This window comes from Coturnix japonica, chromosome 12 (genome assembly GCF_054131305.1).
Source record: "Coturnix japonica strain WE chromosome 12, WE-NBRP24, whole genome shotgun sequence".
Taxonomy (NCBI): domain Eukaryota; kingdom Metazoa; phylum Chordata; class Aves; order Galliformes; family Phasianidae; genus Coturnix; species Coturnix japonica.
In genome coordinates, this window is record NC_140674.1 from 14,909,201 (window position 1) to 14,931,405 (window position 22,205).

The 22,205-nt window shown below is 50.6% G+C and overlaps 2 protein-coding genes across 5 annotated transcripts; one reads left to right on the plus strand and one right to left on the minus strand.

Moving 5' to 3' along the window:
* The first annotated feature begins 133 nt into the window (after window positions 1-133).
* COPS7B (COP9 signalosome subunit 7B) lies at window positions 134-12,504 on the plus strand. Of its 4 annotated transcripts, XM_085513143.1 has the most exons (8): window positions 3,865-3,959; window positions 5,433-5,438; window positions 5,622-5,784; window positions 6,028-6,103; window positions 7,559-7,647; window positions 8,206-8,408; window positions 9,655-9,760; window positions 11,124-12,504. In XM_085513143.1, the coding sequence occupies exons 3-8, from the start codon at window positions 5,623-5,625 to the stop codon at window positions 11,280-11,282; spliced, it is 795 nt and encodes a 264-aa protein (XP_085369269.1). In that variant the 5' UTR covers window positions 3,865-3,959; window positions 5,433-5,438; window position 5,622; the 3' UTR covers window positions 11,283-12,504. The 4 variants fall into 4 exon arrangements, with proteins under 4 accessions (XP_015727327.2, XP_085369269.1, XP_085369268.1 ...); XM_015871841.3 differs by lacking the exons at window positions 3,865-3,959; window positions 5,433-5,438 and adding an exon at window positions 134-846 and having other exon boundaries at window positions 5,608-5,784; XM_085513142.1 differs by lacking the exon at window positions 5,433-5,438 and having other exon boundaries at window positions 3,865-3,969; window positions 5,608-5,784.
* A 7,036-nt stretch (window positions 12,505-19,540) lies between these two features.
* NPPC (natriuretic peptide C) lies at window positions 19,541-22,205 on the minus strand. The gene is made up of 3 exons (XM_015871843.3): window positions 21,942-22,205; window positions 20,750-21,062; window positions 19,541-20,033 (listed from the first exon to the last, which is right to left on the minus strand). The coding sequence occupies exons 1-2, from the start codon at window positions 22,032-22,034 to the stop codon at window positions 20,763-20,765; spliced, it is 393 nt and encodes a 130-aa protein (XP_015727329.2). The 5' UTR covers window positions 22,035-22,205; the 3' UTR covers window positions 19,541-20,033; window positions 20,750-20,762.

Sequence of the window (22,205 nt, forward strand, 5' to 3'; positions counted from 1 at the left end):
TCGCGAGCCGCCGACGCCCCTGCCGGCTGATGAATGACAGCAGGACGGACCAATCAGACGGCGCGCCCTCCCCCTCCATTGATATAAGGGCGGCTGCGCAGCTCGTTAAGGCGCTGGGCCCGGCTGGGGCTGAGTGACGTCGGCGGGGACGGGAGGCGGCGCGGGACAAACCTCGCCCGGCCCCATTGGGGACGCGTGTCCGGTGCCGGCCGTTCGTTAATACGTTAACACGGCTCGTAACAGTCTGTGTGCGGGACGACAGCTGGGGGCTCCGCGGCGTACACTGCCACAGAGCTCCTCAATAGCACTGCCCCGCTAAGGAGAGAGAACCGCGAGGCGTCGAACATACGAGGGCACAGCCTATGAGTGCCATTAACGGCACAGCCTATGAGTGCCATTAACGGCACAGCCTATGAGTGCCATTAAGGCTGGCGGTGGGCAGCGCTGACCGCCCCGTTAGCTGACATGGAGCAGCCTTGTTGTGTTCTGGATAGCCCGGCGTTACCCAGTGCGTCCAGAGAAGGGCAGAGAACGCTCCCGAAGAAAAGCTGGCAGGGAGACAGGGAGAGCGCAGGCAGCAGCAGAGCTGGAGAAGGCCAGAGCGAGCGGTTGTGTGTGAGGGAGAAGCCTGCGGGGCAGAAGTACAGCATGCTGCTCTACCCACAGCACAGGGGGCTCCGAACCGCCCCGCTTAGGGCTACAGGGAGGTGGCAGCCTGACAGAAGCGGCTCTCGCAGCGAGCAACGGCAGCGAAGGGCTCCTGACACGAGAGTGTGTCCTGATGTCGGTGTTGGGGCCTTTGTGGTTCTGACATGGGTGCCCAAGCTCTCCACGCTGTGTGAGGAGGTACGTGCTTGGCAGCCTCTGCGTCTCAGCTTCAAAAACCACCCATTTCCCCTCCTAAAACTAGGGAAGACGCGTGTGGTGGGACAGCATAACTCAGGAGGTTCAGGTTGGATATCATGAATAGGTTCTTCAATTAGAGGTTGGTTGGGTGCTGGAGTTCAAAAAGCACCCTCACAGTGCTGTCAAACACATGATCTGAGTGGTTCTGTGTGGAACCAGGAGTTGGGTTCAGTGGTTTTTATGGGTCTCTTCTAGTTTAGGATATTCTGTGATTCAGAGTGACAGAAACCTTGAGTTCTTTCAAAATACTTTCTCTTGCAAGAAAATTGCAGCCAGTCTCACTATTCCCTTGAACCATTTTGTTCTAAAAACCTCACCTTTGCTTTTACACCTCTGGCAGGCATCACAGTCTCTGAGCTGTCACTGCAGGTGAGGAGACACCTCCAGCCTCCTTTCTGCCTCCCCAAAGCACATTGCAATGCTCTTCTCCAAAGGTACTGCTACAAGAGCTTGTGTCCCAGGGAGACGGGCTCATAAGCTGAGGTCTTCTCCCATCTGACACTTGATGGAAGGGGTCAAACAACTGCATATGTGCCACCATTCAGATGTGTCTTTCTCATGGTCTGCTTGAAGTGAGAGATGGTGAGCCTCTGGATCCTGGGAAATGTAGAGTTTAACAGTGTAGACAGTTTCTTTAGCAACTCTTGGGTGTCCCCATCACCTTGTGCTCTACGGATGTGTGTTCAGCTGTGGTGTTGAAAACCTGGAAGGGGAGAGAAAATAAATGGGTCAAGTATGATGAAAGTGTATAGATGAGGAATGAAGCCTCATCCAGGACCATGTTAACACTTACACAGCCCAGCTTACCCCTGGAGCGCTGTCTGTTGGGTCAGGCTCAGATGCTCATGCTTTAACATTGCTGTGGTGCCAGCAGAGAGCAAATGGTCTCTCAAGTCTCTCTGGGGCTCCATGCCCCCACTGCTTGGAGAGATTCCTTTGAATTTATGGCTTATTTTCTCAGGCAACACGAGGGAGGAAAGGTGAAATGATCTGCTACCTAGAAGGGACCTAGATTGCAGAATCACAAGGGGAAGAGATGGGGGTGAGTCAAGAGATAATGCCAACATTAAAAGATAAAATGGATTAACATCTCCCTGCGTGTGGAAAGCTGCGTGGGTGGAGCAAGAGGTTGCAATAGCAGTTTAAAAGGGGACGAGCCAGCTGTGCGTGCTTGTATTTATCTACTAAAAAAAAAGAAGAAATCCATCCCAAAAGCTGAGCTTAACTGATGCTATCCTCTGCTTCACACATTGCTTTAGGGCAGCAGGCAGGAGATGTCAGGACAGCCTGACAAAAAGGCCTTCCTGGATGACCTGAAAGGAGCTAATGCAGCAGGGCTTGGTAGCAGCTGGTAGTTTTTTATCTGCAGGCTCCCTACAAGAGGTTGCAAAAACAATCCATGGGAAATAGCTCACAGTCATGTATTTCCATTTTTTTGCTTCAGCCCTGTGGATTTTAGCTTGAACAGCTCTTGAGGTAAATGAGGCGATGTGTTTTACTCCCAAGGCAGATGTGTCAGTGTACCTGTGGGGTAGTATAAGCCATAGTGGAGGGGCCTGTTTAGGATGTGATTAAAGAGTTAATTCTCCTTCCCCGTGCAAATGAGATCTAAGCGTGGCTTAAGCAAATTACTGAATGGCTTGTTATAGCCCTGGCTGAGTTCCCTTGCTGTGCCGGGCCCTCGTTTTGTACATCCAATTTGCTGTTGTGACACTTGAGCTTCAAAACATCCCAACAGCTGCATCTCTGTGCTCTCCTGTCACCCCTTCTGTGGCAGATGGGACCCTGGGGATCAGCTGTGGATGGCTCTGAAGCACTCTGAGCCCTGTTGCTTACCCTAATAGTTTCTGATGTTCATTCCCTTAAAGCTCCTCGCTCCTGGCTGTGCAGGTCCACGGTTTGATCTTCAGGGTCTGGCTGACTTAAAGCCAGAAGCACTTTGCTCTTTGCTAAGGAGTTTTAAACAGAAACATGCTTTATTCATTGCACTGCATAGACAAGCGAGCAGATTTTGGATGGGAAACAAGTCCCACAGCTGTCCTGCTCCCACCTCTGCTCTTCTCCCTCTTGGTCCCTGTCTTCCAGCTGCCTCATCCCATGCTGAGCTCAGCCTTCTGGTTTATCACTCTCGCACACTGTTTGCCTCAAGACTCACAACCCACTTGAAGCACTTTATGATCCTTCACCCCACTTTTTGGCAAGGCTCCATTCACACCCCAGCAGGGCTGGCTGGCTGGTCAATGGCTCAGCTGGCAGTTTCCATTATCCTGCCCAGCACAACTGCTCGATTGTTTATTGCCATTAACAGCCCCGCTGCAGCTCCTCAAGCATTGTCTGCATCTCGCCATAAAACAGAAGATTTAATCTGCTCTGAAGGCTGTAGCGTATGCACAGACTCAAAAGATGAATGGAACCTGTAAGCGTAGCATAGACCCAACTCTGTCACGCCATCAGAACAAAGAACGTGCTAAAAGGTGGCTTGGAAATGGGAAGCCCTTTACACAGGTCATTGCGGAGTGCCTGGTGCATCGTATCCCAACACTGCTGTGCCCTTGGGAGGGACAGACACTTTGCTTGTCATTAAACTGGTTTTGAGGCAGTGGTGCAGGCTGAGAGCAGGCGATTGCTGTGAGGGATGGTGCTGGGATGGCTCAGGGACACCTGCCCCAACAAATGAGTGCTCATTAGGCAGGGTGTGTTAATCACGGTCTGCAGGTGGATGTTATGTTCATGTGGAATGGCAATGGGATGAGGGTGTGCCTGTGCTTTTGTCCAGGTGAAGATGGGGACAAGGCCGGGGCAATTTGGCCACCCAAACAGGCAGGATGAGCCGTGCCCTCGGAGCAGGAGGGGACGAAGGATCAAAGCGGGCTGTATTGGGCACGCTGAGCCCCGCTGCTCCATGGGGCCGGAACGCTCGGAGCGCGGCGCTGTGTGCAGGGGGAACGAGCCGCGTGCGGACCCCGGCGCCGCCATCATGGCGGCCTGAGGCGCGGCGGGCACGGCGCCGGGAGCCGCGGGGCGGGAGGCGGGCGGAGAGGCCGCGGGGCGAGGTAAGGCGGGGTAAGGCGAGGCCGAGATAGCGAGCCGGGATAGCCGTCCTCCCTCCCGGCCGGCTCGCAGCCCGCACAGCCCTTCCCCGCTTTCCCCAGCCCTCAGCGGAGCGGGCGGTGGGTGCCTGGGCTGCTGCAGGAGGGCGCGGCGTGCGCCGGGGAAGGCCGGAGCGGGGCGGGGGGCGCGGAGCAGGATGCTGCCCGGTGCTGCCCGGTGCTGCCCGGTGCTCGGTGCTGCCCGGTGCTGCCCGGTGCTCTTGAGCCGGTAACCCGGTGGGAGTCCCAGCAGCACGGCTCCGTGTGGCTGCGGTAGCGCAGGAATGTGAATTCGGAGAGAGAGGCAAAGAATTGGCGTTCGTTTCTCCGTATACCGCGTCTCTTTTGTAATGCTGTGTTGGTTACTGGGAACGGAGGAGAGGGAGCCACGAGCTTTGCCTTGTACTCATAGCATGGCTCTGGGCTGGGGGAAGCGTCAGATGTACTGGGGTACTCGATGTACTGGGTGTCAGATGGAGTGGGGCTGTGTTGCAGGTGTTTCTCAGGTTGGGACCATAGAAGCGGTTCAAGGGATGGAGCACCTTCTCCACTGTGAGGGCAGACTGAGAGCTTGGATGGCCTGGAGGAGGGAAGGCACTGGGAAGACCTGGGAGCGTGGCTCTGGGTACCCAAAGAGGGGCTGTAGGAAGGGAAGGAACAGACTCTTCAGCAGCACCTTTTGTGATAGGACGGGAAACATTTTCAAACTAAAAGAGGGGAGATTCAGATTAGATATAAGGTAAAAGCTATTCATGATAAAGGTAGTAGGGCACTGGCACAGAGAGGTGGTGGTGCTCTGTTCTTAGAGACACTCAAGGTGAGGCTGGATGATGCTCTGAGCACCTGATGGAGCTGTAGGTGCCCCTGTTCAGTACAGGGAGTTGGACCAGCTGGCCTTTAAGGGGCCCTACCAACTCAAAAGGTTCTATGAATGAAATGGAGCTAAGTGTGTTTTCAGAGGCTGAGTGATGAATGAAGCTGCACTGCCTGCAGTGCAGACACCCATGTCACCCTGCACCGTGTCTGAGGTGGCTGTGTGCCAGGGCTCAGCCCCAAGATACTGGTTCTCCAGTATCTGATTTCTTCATCAGAGCAAGGGTTTCCTCCTATACCTGAGTCGTCTTACACCAATATAAAATAAAGAACACCTCTCCCCCCCCACTAAGTTCTTTGGTATCTGAATAATATGGAAGTTTCTTTTCTTAGTGTTTGTAAAAATGTCTTTTTGTTTCCCATTGTTTACAAATAGTGTTTCGTAAAAGCAACATGCTGGTGCTGGGAGACAACACGCACACAGGAAATGTCAGGCAGCAGCAAAAGACAAAGATCTCTCTTAGCAGGGACTTAAATAGAGCCTTTGTAGAAGGGATATTTCTGTCACTGAAGCTTCACCGTTAACCCACAACACTTTCACTGTATAATGGAGGCTGTGTACAGGCCACAGTTCTTTTCTCCTGTCAGTCTTAAGAAAGCAATGGGTGTTACGTACTCATGCTTTGTCAATGGTGATGTCAAAAGTGCATGATGCAGGCCTCAAGGCGTCTGAATTCTTCCAAGTAAAAGGAAAGGGGGGAAGAATGTATAAATTAATACTGTATCATTTTATTGACAGATTGAAAAACTTAGAATGGCTGGAGAACAGAAACCATCCTGCAATCTTCTAGAGCAGTTTATTTTACTAGCCAAAGGTACGAGTGGCTCAGCTCTGACTGCTCTGATAAACCAAGTGCTGGAGGCTCCTGGGGTTTATGTCTTTGGAGAGCTGTTGGAGTTAACAAATGTGCAAGAGGTAAGAAATGAATTTCTATCCTAATGTCCCCTCTGTGCTCCCAGTATAAGGGTTCCCCTGAAGTTTCTTTGTGAAATTTCTGTGCCAGGAAAGGCCTGGTGTAACTTACCTTATTTCCGAGATGTTTGTATGTGAAGCTAGCATTGTTTTTGTCTGTGTCTATTTAGATGTGGAGAAGTTGCCTACCAGTCTCATGTTGACTGTTATTGTGTTCAATGGGATTTCTTTTTTCTTCCCATCCAGCTTGCTGAAGGGTCTAATGCTGCTTATTTCCAGTTGCTGAATCTGTTTGCATACGGAACGTACCCAGACTACGTAGGTAAGAGACTGCTGCCTTTTGCAGATGGCAATGCTGGATTGAACATTAGCATTGTCATAGGTAGTTCTTTGCTTTTTGTGGTACCTGGTGTAGTGAGGTTTGGTGAAAGTGTCTAAGCACTCAGTTTGCTTGGGAGAATTCTTGTAGGGGGTCACTGGGTCATAAGCACTTCTTAATTACTGGAGAGAAGCAGAAAGGCCATAACAAGATGAGGGGCTCTGGTATTTTATTGGTTTGGCTTGGACTGCAACACTAGATTCAGCCGATCTGTAGCAATATTCATTGATGTTCATAGGGCACTTACATCTGCAAAGTACAATTTGAGACATCTGTTTTCAAATTTGAATGGCATTGGTTATGGAAGTTGCAGAAACTTAGTAAAAATTGTCCTGCATTATTTATCATTTAAACCATAAAGGTTTTTATAACCTTTTATTGTGACAGCATTGCTGAAATAAAATGAAACGTTGCTTTGCTAGAATAGAAATTGTAATAATGACCCTACACATCTTCAGAAGGGCTACATGCGAATCATCCTTTTATCTGTTAGGATGCGCTTCAGTTCTTCTTCATTGGTGGGTAGCAGCTCAATCCAGCCTATTACAGACTGTGACAGATAATTCTGTCATAGTGCTGGCTGTCACTGTGGTGGGTGAGCATCCAGTTCTGGTAAGGAGAAGTTTCATGAGTAACTGTAAGTGCTGGAAATTCCAATGGATGCAGAGCAACGTGAGCATCGTGCGTTTTGTGACCAAGGAGAAGGATGTGTTTGCTGTGTGTGGGTCCTGCATCCCAGCGCGCAATAGTACAGTTCTGTTTTTGAGATGGAGAAGGGGAGAATTGGTCAAAAGTTGAATCTTTGAATCAGGTGGGATGGCTGAGAGAACTTAAGCACAGCAAAACACTGATTTCCATAAAAGCAGTTATTTTAAAGATTTGATTTGGAAAGCTGGCTATTTCCTTTCTGCTTTTAAACATTCATAAGGCATACGGATACAGTTCGGTGACAGCGAGGCTGTGTAAGTGTGTAGATTCAAAGTTTCTCTTCCTGTCCTCAGTCTGGTACTTTATACTCTCAACTGGAAATGCTGTAGCCCTTCAGAGAGAAAAGCAGCTGTATTTTACAAGCAGATCAACAAAAGGAAGTTAAAATTTGTCAGCCCATTAATGAAACAAAAATGACTTGGTGGTGGAAACCAAATGTATACCAACTGTTTTGGTAGGACATTACTTGTGTAGATGTGAATTACATCCTAATTCTAAAACCAGAATTAGTGAAGAAACAGACCTCTCTTCATCTCTGGGTGCAGCTCTCTGCCTTACCAGCACCCCCAGTAGTTGGAGTTTCCTTTCAGAACTCAGCATAGTGTAACTGGCCAGTGGTTCTGCAAGCTGGATCGTGTTGTTAGTGTAGGAAAGCTCCAAATCTTACCTTTTTGTTTTTAACATTAACAGCAAACAAAGATAACCTGCCTGAATTAACAGCAACTCAGAAGAACAAGCTGAAACACTTGACAATAGTAAGCCTGGCTTCTAGAATGAAGGTAAAGTACACTGTGAATGACAGCGGACTTTTGTTTGAAAATTGAATCAGTTCTTTGCATTTGGGTTTTATTAAACTGAGTGCTCACAAAAGTGCTGCAACATGGAAAGAAGCTGTAATGTGTGATGTTCCCATGGTGCATTTGGGACATTAACTTAACGGACTTGTGGGGATGAGGTATGGAAGTGTCAGAACAGCCATACAGTTTGATTAGTAAGGGCTGGGAAACCTTTTACAGCTTCTTTCACATCTGGAGGTGGGGAATCATCCTTAAAAAGACAGCCTCTTTGTTCTGGAGGAAACTAATCAACATTCTTCATTTCTTTTCCAGTCCTATTACCTTTTTCCTCCAGAAGGCACTACGCCAAGGCTTCAGGAATTACTCAAGCTGTGCTGGAATATTAAATAGCGTAGTAGTAGGCATTTGTTTTGTCCCTGCTGTACTTTCAGACTTGAAGTGTAGGTTGCCATAAAAGTTTGGGCCTTGACCTTCTGCCAACACTATTTCTGTTCGTTCTGGTTAGGACTGTTAACTTATTCTTGGACTTGCTGGTTTCAGTGCATTCCCTACTCCGTGTTGCTGAAGGACCTGGATATGAGGAATCTGAGGGAGCTGGAAGATCTGATTATAGAAGCAGTTTATACAGATATTATCCAGGGGAAGTTGGATCAACGAAACCAGATGCTAGAAGTGGATTTTTGTATTGGCAGAGATATTCAGAAGAAGGACATCAGTAACATTGTCAAAACACTCCAGGAATGGTGAGGCAGATTCTCCAGCTCGATTGTTTCTTGTGCATAGTTTGTCCTATTTTTTTCTCTTTCCTTGGAAGTTGTAAGTGCTGGCTTAATTTCAACTTGTTCCATCAGCTGGGAGTCTTATGCTTCAAGCAGACACTTAAAGGAAGAGTCTGTTGAGTGATTTTTCTGTGATCCCATCTACGTTTCAACTTGTGTTATGTTTCAAGCCGAACTCGAGATTCTGATAACACCAAAACTTTTACATGACGGAGCCCTAGGGAGGAGTCAAGGGACTTTTCAAACACTTGTGCCAAACTATGGTCACTGTCTTAGGGTCTGTACCACTCCTGTCATGCTGTTACACTCGGTAACAAAAGCAGAGCTATTCGTTTTCAGCCATTTGTGCCATGGTGAGATTCCAGAGAATCACAGCTCTTAGGGCAGATGTCTCTTCAAGTCTGAAGTTTTATGCGTTTGCCTTCTCTTTGCCTCCTGCAAACGCCGGCTGAATGCAACCACTGTGTTTGGGGCTATGGTGCTGTCGTTGTGTACCTGTGCTGAGAAGCTGCTTCTGGCTTTTTGTCAGATTCCCATTCCACGCGACAAAATCTCCCTGTAGTCAGTGGGGGCTGTGGCAGGTTCTGAGCTGGCTGGGAGTTGCTGCCTGGTTTGTTGCAGCAATGGGTGCGTGGAAAGTGATTAAACTTCTGTGGTAGAAGCAGTTTTGTTTTTTTTTTTTTTTCTGTTTCTCTTTTCTACTCCAAGTGCCCCAGTCCCATCTCAGCAGGAGAGCTCTGGCAGCCTCCAGGAACTTACAGCATTGTTTGGAAGTTAACAGTGAACCCGTTGCCAATTCCTTTTCTGTCCTCTCCAGTTATGAGCTCTGTGTTGGAGGAACGCTTTTGAACTCTTGAAGGGCAAGGGAGTTCTCTCAGTCTGACTCCTGTGTTTAGTTTTACGATTGTATTGGTTTACATCCTATATTAAGCTGTAATTCTGATTGAAAAGGCAATTGATGGTGCGATGAACCTGCACCTTGTGGCAGACAGGTAAGAGTAACACAGACTAGCTAAAAAATGCTGTGCAATGCATCAAGTAATCAGCAAAGCTTTATCTGGCCAGATTTTTTGGAGTTCCTCTTAAAGCAGGAAGTATGAATTTAATAATCTTCTGATAATCTCACTTCAGCATAACTTTTCAGATTGCATGAATGAGCTGCTTCAGGGAGGATGTCTAAATACTCATGGATATTGTTTGTGTCTTGCAGGTGTGACGGTTGTGAAGCGGTTCTTTTAGGAATTGAGCAGCAAGTACTGAGAGCCAACCAGTACAAAGAGAACCATCACCGAACCCAGCAGCAGGTAGAGATGGAGGTGGGTGCAGATTTATTTCAGACCTCTCAATGCTTTCTGATTGAACGCTGCTGTCGACTGGATAGTCTGGTTAATGGTTACAGCTTTGAAGTACTCTAGCAATTGTGCAAGTCAGATATACTGTTCTGGGGTAGGAAAAATAGAAATCATTTTCCTTGTGCTAATAACACCACAAAGACCAACGTGAAATTTGCCCACTCTGAGTAAGTTGGAACTTTTCTGTATAAAAATGGGCCAGGTCGGTGCGGTGCTTGTAGTTCCCTCGACTGACTGATTAGGGAAATAGCCCTTGTGATACAGACCTTGGATATAGTTCTCTCTTTTTTGTGTAAGGAAGGAAAACCACACTAAAACTAAAAATCTCTTGAGACTCATTGCTTTTGCACACAAGGGCTCTAGAGTAGTGTGGACTGGGCGCGCTCCCACTGTAGGCTGTACCTCTTCTTAGACCATAGATGGCAGCACGAGCACACAATGTCAGCTCTGGCTGATGTGTATTTACTAGTGAGAACAAATCTTGGCTAATACAGCTGTAAAGGTGAAAATGGTCCTCCTGAGACACTCGCTGAGGGTTTATTTCTTGCGTAGTGCTGCATCCCTGCAGGTTTACGTTTGCTTTCCGAAGCAGTTCATGCTTGGCGGCTTGATTGGCATCCATAGTGCTTTTAGTTTGCCAGATGCCTTTAGCCTGGAGTTGGTGCACCTGACTCCCAAACTTGTTTGGGCCTTTTTTTTCCTCCTTTTTTTTCCTTTTCTGTTTTTAGTGCTTGCTGACTGTATTACTGGTGAGCACTACAGAGTTTTATGAGACAAGGTATGTTGCCTGGTGCTTTGTCTCTCCTTTTCAGCCAGAGTTGTGGGAGCGCTACTCTTCCCTCCCACAGACCAGTTCATGTTCCTGCTTCTAGCAAATATCCATGGCTCAGCCAGACAGATCAAGTGGCATTTTTCCTTTTTGTTTTTGAGTGCTCTTGGAAGCATACGTTTGTTTCTCTCTAACTACTTTGTCCCTGCTGCTTCTGGCCAGCCTAGTGGTAAGATGGCTGCCTTCTGCAGCAAGGCAGTAGTAGCTCCCTTTGGCCAACCAGGAAGATGGAATAGTGTTGTATTTTTGTCTCATAAAAGAAGTAGGTAATCTCTAGTTATTTCCATTCTGAGTCCAGTATGGATTACAAGAATGCTGGCTTTAAGTGAGCGCAAAACATTGCCTCAACGCAAACTCAAATGCAGTCTGTTTCTGTTGGGAAAGTTTTTGATAGCCTTCAGTCTGCACTCCAAGGGATTTTCAGTATGTTTATGAACAGAGTTTCTAATGCAAAGAGAGAAGGAAGCTGGTGCTGACTCACTGTCTCTTCTTGGCCAGGTCACAAACATAAAGAAAACATTAAAAGCTACAGCCTCGTCGTCTGCACAGGAGATGGAACAGCAGCTGGTAGAGCGAGAGTGCCCTCCACACACAGAACAAAGGCAGCCCACAAAGAAGATGTCCAAAGTTAAAGGGCTGGTCTCCAGCCGTCACTAGAACATACCATCCAAATGTCATTCAGCTAGGAATGACAGCAGGAGGAGCAAAAAAGGGCCTGTGTCTCCTTTTCCAGTGGGTTCTGGGCCAGTCCCTTCCAGGCTGGCAAATAAAAGCCCTGTTTGAATGCAGCACCTGGCAAAGTTACACTGTGCAGCCCCTATTCGTTAATGAGAGTGTCTCTGTTCTGGTCCTTTAAAGAGGGACTTTTGAAGAGAGGGACTGGCACAATGGGGCAGTAAAAAAATCTGTGGACAGTTTTGCTCCCTCTCAGCCAGTTTCATTGCTGCTTAACCTTTAGGAAGCTGCTGTACTAAATCAGATCTTGGGATGACTTCTGTGTCAAGAGTGAATCCCAGGGCTGAAGTGTGGCTAATAAAGCCAGGTTGGGAGTGAGGAAGCCACCAACACAGATCTTTTCATTCCCAGAGGGAGCACAGAAAGGTTTCTAGGCCATGAACTGCTTTACATTGAAGTTTTCAGCCTTTCCACTACCCCTGTCTGTTTTGAACTGGGGTAAAATTCACGCTACCTCGCTCTGTGAGGATGAGATTCAGTGCTGGGCTGTTTACTTAACTGTCTGTTTACTGCCCTTACTAAGCCCTTCAATCTCTTGCAGATTTAACGCACTGGTCTGCATCCCTGAGGCCTCAATACAGAAAGGAGGAAGCAGGCTGCTCTTCCAAGCCTTCCTTCTTACAGATGGTTAGGGACACAGTAAAAACAGTGCTCCTTTGGAATGTGATGTCACCTCTCAGAGCTGCTTGTGAGTTGTTCCCCCGTTGATACCTCCAGAGGGTAATGCATTTGCTCTTCCTTGGGTGCTAGTGACAGTGGTCTGCGTGGGAGAAGAGCCCCTTTAGCATTGTGGCAGGCTGGTGGCCCAGGACCCACTGGCAGGGGTCACAGCAGTATCCCCTTGCTGAACCAATGGACTTGACTAGTCTTTCTGAATCTTGAACACTTTCAGGTTGTATTTTCTTCTTTTTTTTGTTTCTTTTTTTTTTTTTGTACATTGTTGTGATTCTGAAGCATTTCAGCCTTTGTTTTGTGGGTTTTTTTTTTTTATATGTTACAGTCTAACTTCAGGTGATTTGCACCTGATTTGGTGAGGAATGGGTTGGGTTTTTTTTCTAAGGGGGAGGATGGGGCCGGCAGTGAAACAGCAATTCACAAAAAAAAGCACATTTTAGAAAAAATTAAAAATGCTGATTTAATGTCAGAGTTCAGAGTCTTGGCTTTGAGACTGCTTTAGCACTTGTTCACACGAGCCTTTACTTGATTCCTGATGCTATGTTATCAGAAGGTCTGACTAATCTCTCCCTGACGCATCTGGGAAACAGAGAATTACTGTTCCTGTTCTGTCAGTGCTTCATCTTTGTCCAAGTTTGTGTGGAAGGATCCGTGGCAAAGCCAGTAACTGAGCCCAGAGTCCTGAGCCTAAACACTGTTGCTGCCTGATAATGGGGGGTTTGAAGTTTTGCTCCATCTTTGGCAGCTGGGTTCCTTTCTCTGGGTCTCACAAACTGAAATGTTTTATTTCAGTCAGTGTTGTAAAAAATAAATAAATAAAGGTTTTCCAGGAGCGGGAAGGGGGGCTGTTGAAGCAGACAGCTGTGACAGCACTCCAGTCCTGCATTTACTTTGTGCAATGCACGTGCCGTCCACTAAATGCTGTGGAGTTCTTTGCCATCTGCACATTCTCAGTCCTTGGCTCCAGGACCTGCTGTGCGCTTGTAAAAGGAAATTCTCTCTTTTTCTCTCCTCCTGCAGTGCAGGCACAGCAGCTTTCAGTCTAAGAGGTGGATCTAAATGCCTCCCATCCAGCTGCCTTTGGGTCAGGTCCCTTGGTTTCTGATTCATTGTCAGCTTTCTCCCTCAGAAATACTAGCCAAAAAAATTCCCATTGAAAGATGTTAAATGTTAAGTGAGTAAGCCTGAAACATGAAGTCTTCACTTATATCTCAAGGGAACCCTTGCAGTGACTGTTCTGGTTTCTGTACTAGCATCTCCTGGTGTTCAGCTGACAGCTTCAGGAGGTGTAGGTGGACTTCATGTACCCAAGCTTTTTAGATGTGTGTGATGAAGGGGGGCTGAGTCTGCTTCTGGCTCCCCGTGTGGGTGGCTGCAGTGTACTGGTCATTCAGCTCCTCTCAAGTTTTGGCTGGTGAGAGGTTGTGTGGTCCTCAGTCAGCTGTTTTCTTTCCCTCCTGTTTCTGATGGTCCTGCAGTGATGCAAGGGGAATTCAGATGTCTTTGGAAATCAGTTTAGCTCCTCAGCAAGTTTCAGTGCAGGGGAAATAGATGTGAATTTGGTATCCCTGATGTTTGTTCCCCGCTGGTTACTGGAGCCACATTAATTTGCTGAAAATTCTTTAGTGTGGTGCAAGTTCTTGAGTCCATTCTTATGTTTTTGCTGTTCTCAAAGCTCACTTGGGCTGAAGGTCCTGTCTGTGCCTCAGCCTTTGAGGCGCAGGTAGATATTTGGTTAACCCGTGACATCAGCGAAGGAGTAAGGGAGGAAATAGCACTTTGAGTAAAGAGTAGTCCTGTGCATGATGGTGAGAGAGGATGGAGAAGGGAGGAACATTGGGAAGAATTGAGCTATTTGCGTGTTTGGCTTTGTCCTGGTGTGTCAGTGATGCACTTGGTGCAGCAAAAAGAGAGGGGTGTCTTTGCAGTGAGCCCAGCCTGAGATGAGTCATTAACAAATGACATGCATAGAGTACCTGGGGGAGGCAGACAGCTCTGCAGCAGCTGGTTAATGAGTCTGGCTCAAACGAAAAGAGTTAGAAACTATTCCAGGAATGAAGCAGAAGGCAGAGCTGTTAACAGGGACAGATGCAGGAGGTGCTGGGCTTTTTGAGAAGGACATGAAGATGGTGAGGGAAGCAGAGAGGGCAGCAACTTAGAGCAGAGTGGTCTGGATTAGATGGGGACTGAACTGTGGACAGCTTGGAGTGACTGGAGTGACTGGAGAGCTTAATTGTGCTCTGAGGATGGGAGGCAGATGGAAGTAGAGGTGGTTTTGATACAATCCCTGGTGCATTGCATGTGCCTGTTGGAGGCAGCTAACACAGCTAGTGTGGGCGCTGCTGGACACTGCTCCCTGATGTGGGGAGAGCATCCTGACCTACTTTGTTTATGGCAGCCACGGGCTGCTCCAGCTGTAGCTCGCTTCAAGATTGCAGCAGGGCAGAGTTTGAGCTATTGAACTTCTGTTTGCCTCCTCCACATGGAGAGAGACAAGTAGACGGAGCTGCTCTTAAAGGCTTTATTGTCTAGCTTCATGTTCTGCAGCTCTGCTTGTACTAGTGCTTGTTTAATATGGAACTGAGCACTGAGCTGGAAAATGGAAGAGAGGATCTCAGCTGATTGCAGTGCTGGTAGGCTGCCCTAGCCCTAAAGCTGTGCCTCGTGCTAACAAATGTCCCTGCTGTTCCTGCTGTGGCTCAGTTGATAGCAGCTAACATCAGGCAATTCTGGAACATGATAAAGCAATGCTGATAGCAGTTTCTTTTTTTTCCCTCCCCTTTAAACAAAGTTTGGGTTGAGCATCTATTGTTCTTTTGCTTTCCTCGCACCTCATCCGATGAGTTGGATGCTAATTTAGTCTTCTGTTGAGAACAGGAGGTTAAACTGGTTACACTGTTGGACCTTCCTGTGTTCTGCTTTAAGACCCATCCTGCACTCAGGCTTTGAGCACTTTCTAAGCTGTTTAGAGAGACTTCTGATTTAAAAATAAGGCCCACCTCCTGCTGGGATGAAAACAGGCAGAGTTTGTGCACTTGTAGGTTTGTTGGTGCTGAGCCTGTTAAAAGATTTGCCATGGAGGGAAATGTGTATTATTATCAAGGTGGGGAAATGGACCCAGCCAGTTAGACCTTCATTTATTCCTGCACAGAGCTTTCTGTTGGCTTTTTGCTTCACAGAGTCCTCTGTAACATCTGACCTAACGCACAGGAACCAGAAAGTGAAACTGTCAAGTTTATTTTTGTGTAATCTGAAGGAGCATAACCCAGGGGGGCAGCTTGAAAGGTAAATTGAAGTGGAGAGTGATCTCAGTTCCTGCTCGCAACCTCAACCTTGTGTGTTTGTTATGGAATTATAACCTGTCAGTCCGATTGAATTTCTCAGCAGAGATTTTTAGAAGCATGCCACTGTTCTGCTGTGCTCTGTGGCGATGGCCGATGTCTCTCAGGGACTGTTGACATTTTGCTGATATTTCTGCAAGTTTGGCCCTACCACAGAGGTAAGTAATTGAAGCCAGGGAGAAATGTGCTGTAAGGAGAGGAGCGTATTGACCCCCTTAGCCTTGATTGCCTGCAGGCTGCTTCTTAGAGGCACTGTGGGGGCACCCCTGTTCCCAAGTAGTGGACCAGGCAGAGGACTTGGCAGAGCAGCGCCGTGCACACTGTCTCTAAATACAGGCTTCTTTTTCCTGTAGACCTCACAAGGTGCCCTGATGTGTTTGTTACAGGTTGCAGATTATGAGAGTGTGATAGCTGGGTTTTTCTCATCAGGGAAAGGTAACAATTTGTGTCTGTAGTCCTCATTTGATTTAGTTTTAGTGAAAGCGAGGCACCTTTCCTCAGCTCCAGCTCTCCTATAGAAGCTTGTGAATCTCAGCATCATTCGGGCACTTACAGAAGAAGCTCATTGTGGTGGGTAAGGGAAGCCTTGTTCCATCAGAGATCAGCCTTTGTGTGCTACTCTGACCATAGGTATCTTTGTGAGTATGAAGTTTGGAAGTCGTGCTGTTTGACTCTCCAGACTCTTCCTGAAGATGCTGTTTATCTCACCAGCTCTGGTGTCTCATATGCTGCACAATCCTAACGCTGCCCTGTGCTGATGCAGTAAGTAACATCTTGGTGTTTCATTGTCACCTTCACAGCTGTTAGAGAGCACCGGTCCCTACAGGACCACCTGCTAGCTGTGATGCTGTTCATTTTACATCACCATCATGAGATGACACCTCTCCTTGCTGGCAGACGAGCCAGGTGGGAAGGCATTGCTCCTCTGAGCTGTTCTGCATTTAAGAAAGGGAGGTCTGTTGCCTGATTGAATACAGTGAAAAATCAAGGACATGAATAAGGGGCAAAGCACAGAGCTGTGTCCCATTCCAGCTCTGCCCGGCAACCCTGGGCAAATCAGCCCCTCAGCAGCTGAGTTTCCCTGGACAGCTTCTCTCGTGTGTGCTGACTTTGAGACAGAAGTTTGTGAAGTGTTTTGGTCTCCTGGCTGGGCAGAGTTTAATTGCTGATTTAATTGAGGAAGATGCAATGCGTGTGTATGGAAGGGGCGTGGGGGGGAGGAACCTCAAAGCTTCTTAAGCTGTTCTGGAAGTCATCTTCCACTTGTGTATTGTCCCCTTCTTTTCCCTGATGCAAATAAGGTGCTCGACTGTGGGAATATTGGCCTGGAGTATTATGGGTAGTTTGCCAGGTTAATTATGAAGGGGGCAGGAAAAATAGCCTGTGCCGTTTTCAACAATATCAAAGGGATGCTACCTAATGATTTTCCTATTAGCTCTTTTCCCAGCCTGCCAGAGTCACTGCAGAAATGTCATTTACAAAGGCAGTTTGCAACTCATTACCCTGGATTTTCACTGTAGTTCTGCTCCAGAGAGCGTGGGCTTTTGCTGTGTGCCCCAACCTAATGAATTGCCTGATTCAGTTAGCGCTGCCATCCCTTCTGACAAGGTTAGTTGCTGACTGACAGGAAGGGGCCTGGATTCAATTCCCTTTTTGTTTTCGACTCATGCTTGTGTCAAACGCAGGCTCCCTCTGGAAGCTGCCCTGTGATCCTTTCCCTTTGCTTTTCTGTACTGAGGAAAGCAGCCCATGCTTGGAGAAGCCCTAGAGCAAATGGGGGGCTGGAAGGGATGTGGCTGCCCCCAGCAGTCCCTGCTCAATGTCTCAGGTCCCATGGAAAATTCCAATGCTCCCCTGCTCTGCAGCTCTGGGCTTTTCTTTCTCATCATTAGTTTGGGACTTGCTGTCACCTGAGCTGGGCTTTGTGACCCTTCAGCAATAAATACCTTGGATAAAGCTGTGTTAGGGGAAGAAATGCACATTGTGACCTAGGAGAATAGAACAGATTTGCCACGTGTGGGAGGGCAACTGTGTCCTTATTTCTGGGGGCTCCAAGGTCTGCCCTCAGCTCTTTGGCCTTTGCAAGGCACTTGTATACAGCCCTAGAAAGAACTCCTGTCCTTTTCCAGCAGCCAGCTGTGTGCTTTTCCATGCTGTGGGTCTCCTGCTGCTTCTGCATGTTCCCTCAGTGTGGACAGGAGCCTGGGACTCCAGCCACCCTCATTTCCATGCATGGAGACACATGTCCACCTCTGCTAAACACCATTCTCTGAGCTCTCTTTTAAGAAGTGGCTGCCACCCCCTGAGGCTGCAGCTTGCACCCAGGGCAGCTCTTGGTGTTCAGTTCTGCTGTGTGTGTGCTGGGATGTGGCGAGGAAGTTTTCCAGTGCCGGCTGTGGATCCTTTTCATGGATGTCTTGAGGATTTGACCTGGTTGGACCACACGAAGGGCAGTGAAGTCAGATCCATTTGTGTTCGCTGCACGTGATGCCTTCTTCCCTCTTAATTGGATTCCTGCATCCCTCTTTCCTCCTGGCCTCATTTCCTACCGAGCCTTTACCAGGGGGACCTAATTGTGGCCTTATCAGATGCTCGCTGTGCTCTAATGAGCCTTTTTCCTTTCTGGCCTGTCTGCCAAACCAGGGAGGTGCTGTGAATGCTGACTCCTCTCACCGCTCTGCCCTGCTGTCCCTCCTTTTTGGCTGTGCCACACGGTGCTGAGTTGACCTGAAGGTTTTCCCAAGTGCTCTTTCACCCCTGAGTGCTGCCAGTTCCCTCTGTTGGACAGAGGCTCTCAGACCTGGGGCCCACCTTCATCTCAGCTTGGTGCTATTAGCGTTGTGCTGAAGGATCAGCAGCCAGCAGGGCTGGCTCCTTACACTGCTGCTAGACCTGGTGCGTGCATTCTGAGCTACAGGTGGCTCCTTGCTCTCCGTCCCTTAGGCTTTGCTGGGTGACAGACAGTCCCCTCTGATGGGCATCACTTCAGGAGCACCTGGCAAAGCCCCTTCTGTCCTGTGAAGGTGTGCAGAGCTGGTCGGATGTGCTTTATGGGTGTAATATTTGCCTTACAGGGCTATAAGGGCCAGTTGTCATCACATCTCTGGCAGGCTGAGCCGAGGCTGGGCATGGAGCTGCCTCCCTCCCAGGATGCAGGTTTTGTTCCCTGTAGGCAATGTCTTATGTGGCCCATGAGTTACTGCAGGGCTGTGGGCTGGATACCAGCCTCTGAGCGGGCAGCTTTGCTTGTATGGGGCTGGAAATGCTGTGTGCACACTTCTAACCTGATGGTTGAGCTGTTGGGGGGTCAGGATGAATCCTGTGAGCTCACGTTCCCTAATAGCTGGGGAGAGCATGACTGGAGGTTTCTATGGTTTCCTGCTGGTTGCTGAGGGGGAGGATCTCTTTGCCTTTAGGTCTCGGTGACTCTTTGCCCTGCCCTATGTGCCAGAGCATATAGGGCACACAGCACCCACTGCAGTGGGGAGGGCACAGTGGGTGCCTCCCATCACAGCTGGGCTGGGCGCCTGCTGCTCTTTCCTTGGGCCTCTGATGAATGAGACCGAAGAGCCTTCAAGTGGGAGTTTGCCCCCTCGCTGGCTGTGCCCTTCAGAGCACAGAGCCATTTTAATGATTTATTTCATGAGCTTTACATAGCAAGAAGCTGTATCCAGGAATGCATCCCAGGCAGCTCAGCTGTATTTTGCTGTACGTACTGTCCTGGGCACGGTTCAACACATCGCTGCTGCACCAGAGGGTTCTATATCATCTTAGCAGCCAGAGGGAAGATCAGCTGTTGTGTCCTGTGAGCAGCTCCAGCACAAAGCTCAGCACATCCAGCGCTGGGACGGCACCTCCGTGCAGCACCCAGAGCAGCACAGCATGAAACAGGGACTGCAGCCCGGTGCCGTGCCATCACTCTGCTGCTCTCCCCTCCCGGCCGGGCTGTGGCAGCGAGCTCAGGTGCTTCCATCGGGCAGAACTGGCTCCATCCGAGCACAGCAGCGCTGGGCACGACTTAAAGCACGAGGGATCAAAGCTTCCCCCATCACAGCCTTCCTCCGGCTCCTGCCTTCTCTAAAGCATCCCGACCATCTCTTGGCTCCATTCCAATCAATCAACCCGACGTTGCAGTTGGACGTGGGTTTGATAAATAAAGACATGTTACCAAAAGGTTTTTCTTTCTTTTTAACCTTTTTGCCGGCTACTTAGGACAAAGAAAAAACAACAACCCCAGCAACGTGACAATGCTTGACTTCTCCTTTAGTTACATAAATAATTTCTTTATAAATATCTCTTTATAAACAATATATAAATAGCTTTACAACATAAATACATTTATGCATGACATGAATTTACAAACAGCAACGTTATACAGCCGGCTTCATCAGTCTCTCAGAAAAGCACTGTCCCTTGTCTCGGTGAGTGTTTGTATATATAATATAGAGAAGATAGAGAGCGCTTTTAAGGGGGGGGGAACGGGGAGGGAAAAAGAACAACCGAAACAGCTGGTGGGTGCCGTGACTCCTCGTACCGAAAAGAAAAACACAGCCACATCTTTTGTCCGATCCTGGGGGGGTTTCTCTGCTCTTCCAGGCGGTGCCTGAGGGGCGGCCGTGCCCGGCCCTTGGGGGAACGACGGAGCTGCTCCGGTGCCCTGCGAGGAACGAAGGAGAGCCGTGAGCGCCCGCCCCGCATTGCCCAGCATTGACCCGAGATGCGACCCCGGCGGGATGTCCCGGGTTTGGGGTGCGGGTACGGAGCTCGGTGCTGTGATACAGCGAGGGGAAATCTCGGCCCGCTCTTGCCGGGGTTGTGTGTTGGTGATGCTGACCGCTCGCCCCGGGGCCAGCAAGGACGGGAGCTCGCGGCTTTCTCGTCCTGCCCGCCGCGCTAAAGCTTTATGGGTACGGGGGGATCCGGGAGCAGAATGAGAACGGAGCTGGGATTCGGGGGGTCCTCCGCCCCAACCCAGCCGAAGGTTTCCGCTCCTCGCACCCGGCCGAGAAACCGCCCTGAGCGGAGCCGGGCGCGTGGGGTGAAAGTTCTGAGCAGAACTTAAGGACGCAGGGCGATGCCCCGGGGATGCCGAGAGCCGGTGCCGGCACCTGCGGGCCGCACAGCCGGGTGTCTGCGTCCGGACACAGCCCGGACCGGGGCGGAGCGGCGGCACCCTCGGTCCCCGACACGGCGGAGGAGCCGCGCTCATTGCCGCTGCCCATGTGCCGCTGCCCATGTGCCGCTGTGCTCAGCGGATCCCCCTGCTGCTCGGCTCGGCCGGACTCACACATCGCAGCTCCACGGGAACCACCCCCGGGGCAGCCCCGCCCGCCCCGCGCCCAGCACCGCCCTCGGGCCGCGCCGCGCACTCACCGCCAGGGGTCCCTCAGCAGCCGAGGCCGCTCATGGCTCCGATGCGGTCCAGCTTGAGGCCGAAGCAGCCCTTCCCGAGCCCCTTCTTGTGCAGCCCCTTATGGCGGCGGCCCGACGGCTCCTGCAGCAGCCGCGCCCAACCCGCTCGGGGCCGCGTCTCTGCCCGCGCCTCCCGCGCCTCCCGCGGCCCCGCGCCGCCTCCTCCGCCGCCTCCTCCGCGGTTCCGCTCCTTCTCCTTCTCCTTGTCCCGCTCCGCTCCCGCAGCCTCGGGCGGACCCGCCGCCGCCGCCGCCGCCGCTGCTCCGCGGGACGCCTGCGGGGAGACGGGCGGTCACTGCGGGGCGGTCACCGCGTCCCGAGCTCCGCGTCCCTACCCCGCAGCGGAGCATCCCCCGCTGGGTCAGTGCGGCCCGGAGCGGGGCTGGGGCGGAGCTCCCCCGGGCTGTGTGCAGGGCAGCCCCGAGCTGGGGTCGGAACACCCCAAACTGGGGTCACCGCACCCCCCAATTCAAATGGCTGCGCCCCCAAACAGGGGTCGCCGTGCCCCTCCGCCTCCCACCAGCCCTCGGCCCCTTCCGATGTGGGGTGGTCCCGCTCCCCAGCTGCAGGGTCGCTGCCGCTCTGTGCTGATGCCGCTGTCACCCCACTCTGCAAAGTGGGGAACACCGGGTCCCTCGCTTTCCCAGCTCTGCCGCTCACACCTCATTAACACGCTCTGAGCACTCTCACTTCTGCGCCTTCCTCACTGCCTCCACTGTCCCGTCTGCGGCTGCTGCTCACCCCCTTCCTGCCCATCACGCCCCCCAGCTCTCCATGCCGACATCCCCCACCCACCCCCCCGCTGTCCGGCTCCGTGTGCCGTATCTCCGGTACAGGTGTCGGTGTCCTCCAGGACATCCCCGCTCCATCCCCGAGGGACACACAGGGTGCCCCCCATGGGCTCCGACCTCACACCTACACCCGGGTCTGACTCCAGCACCGCAGGGTGACGTGGGGACAGCCGTGTCCCCGCTTGCTGTGGTCCTGCAGGGCGAGGACTCGCAGCGTCCTCTCCAACCACAGTTCTCCCCGACACGTGGGTCGGTGGTCTCCTACCACCCACAAAACCCAATGGGAAGGAGGACTCCGTAGCGCCATCCCCTCGCCCTAAGGACTCTATTGGGGCTCAGCAGCGGGGCAGAGGCAGCCCTACCTTCTGCGGGAGCTGGGACGCCGGCTTCGCCTCCAGCCCGACGGAGAGCAGAGCGAGCAGCAGTCCTCCGGCCAGCACGGGTGAGATCTGCATCCTGCAGTGCAGCGGGAATGGGGCCGGGGGGCAGCGGGGAGCCCCGGGGAGAGGCCGGGACGGAGGGAGTCAAAGTTCAGCGCGGAGCCGCGAGGTCCCTCCTGCCGCCCGCGCTGTGCCGAGCCACTGAACTTGGGCTTTCTGCTTCATTCATTTTATAACCCAACCTGC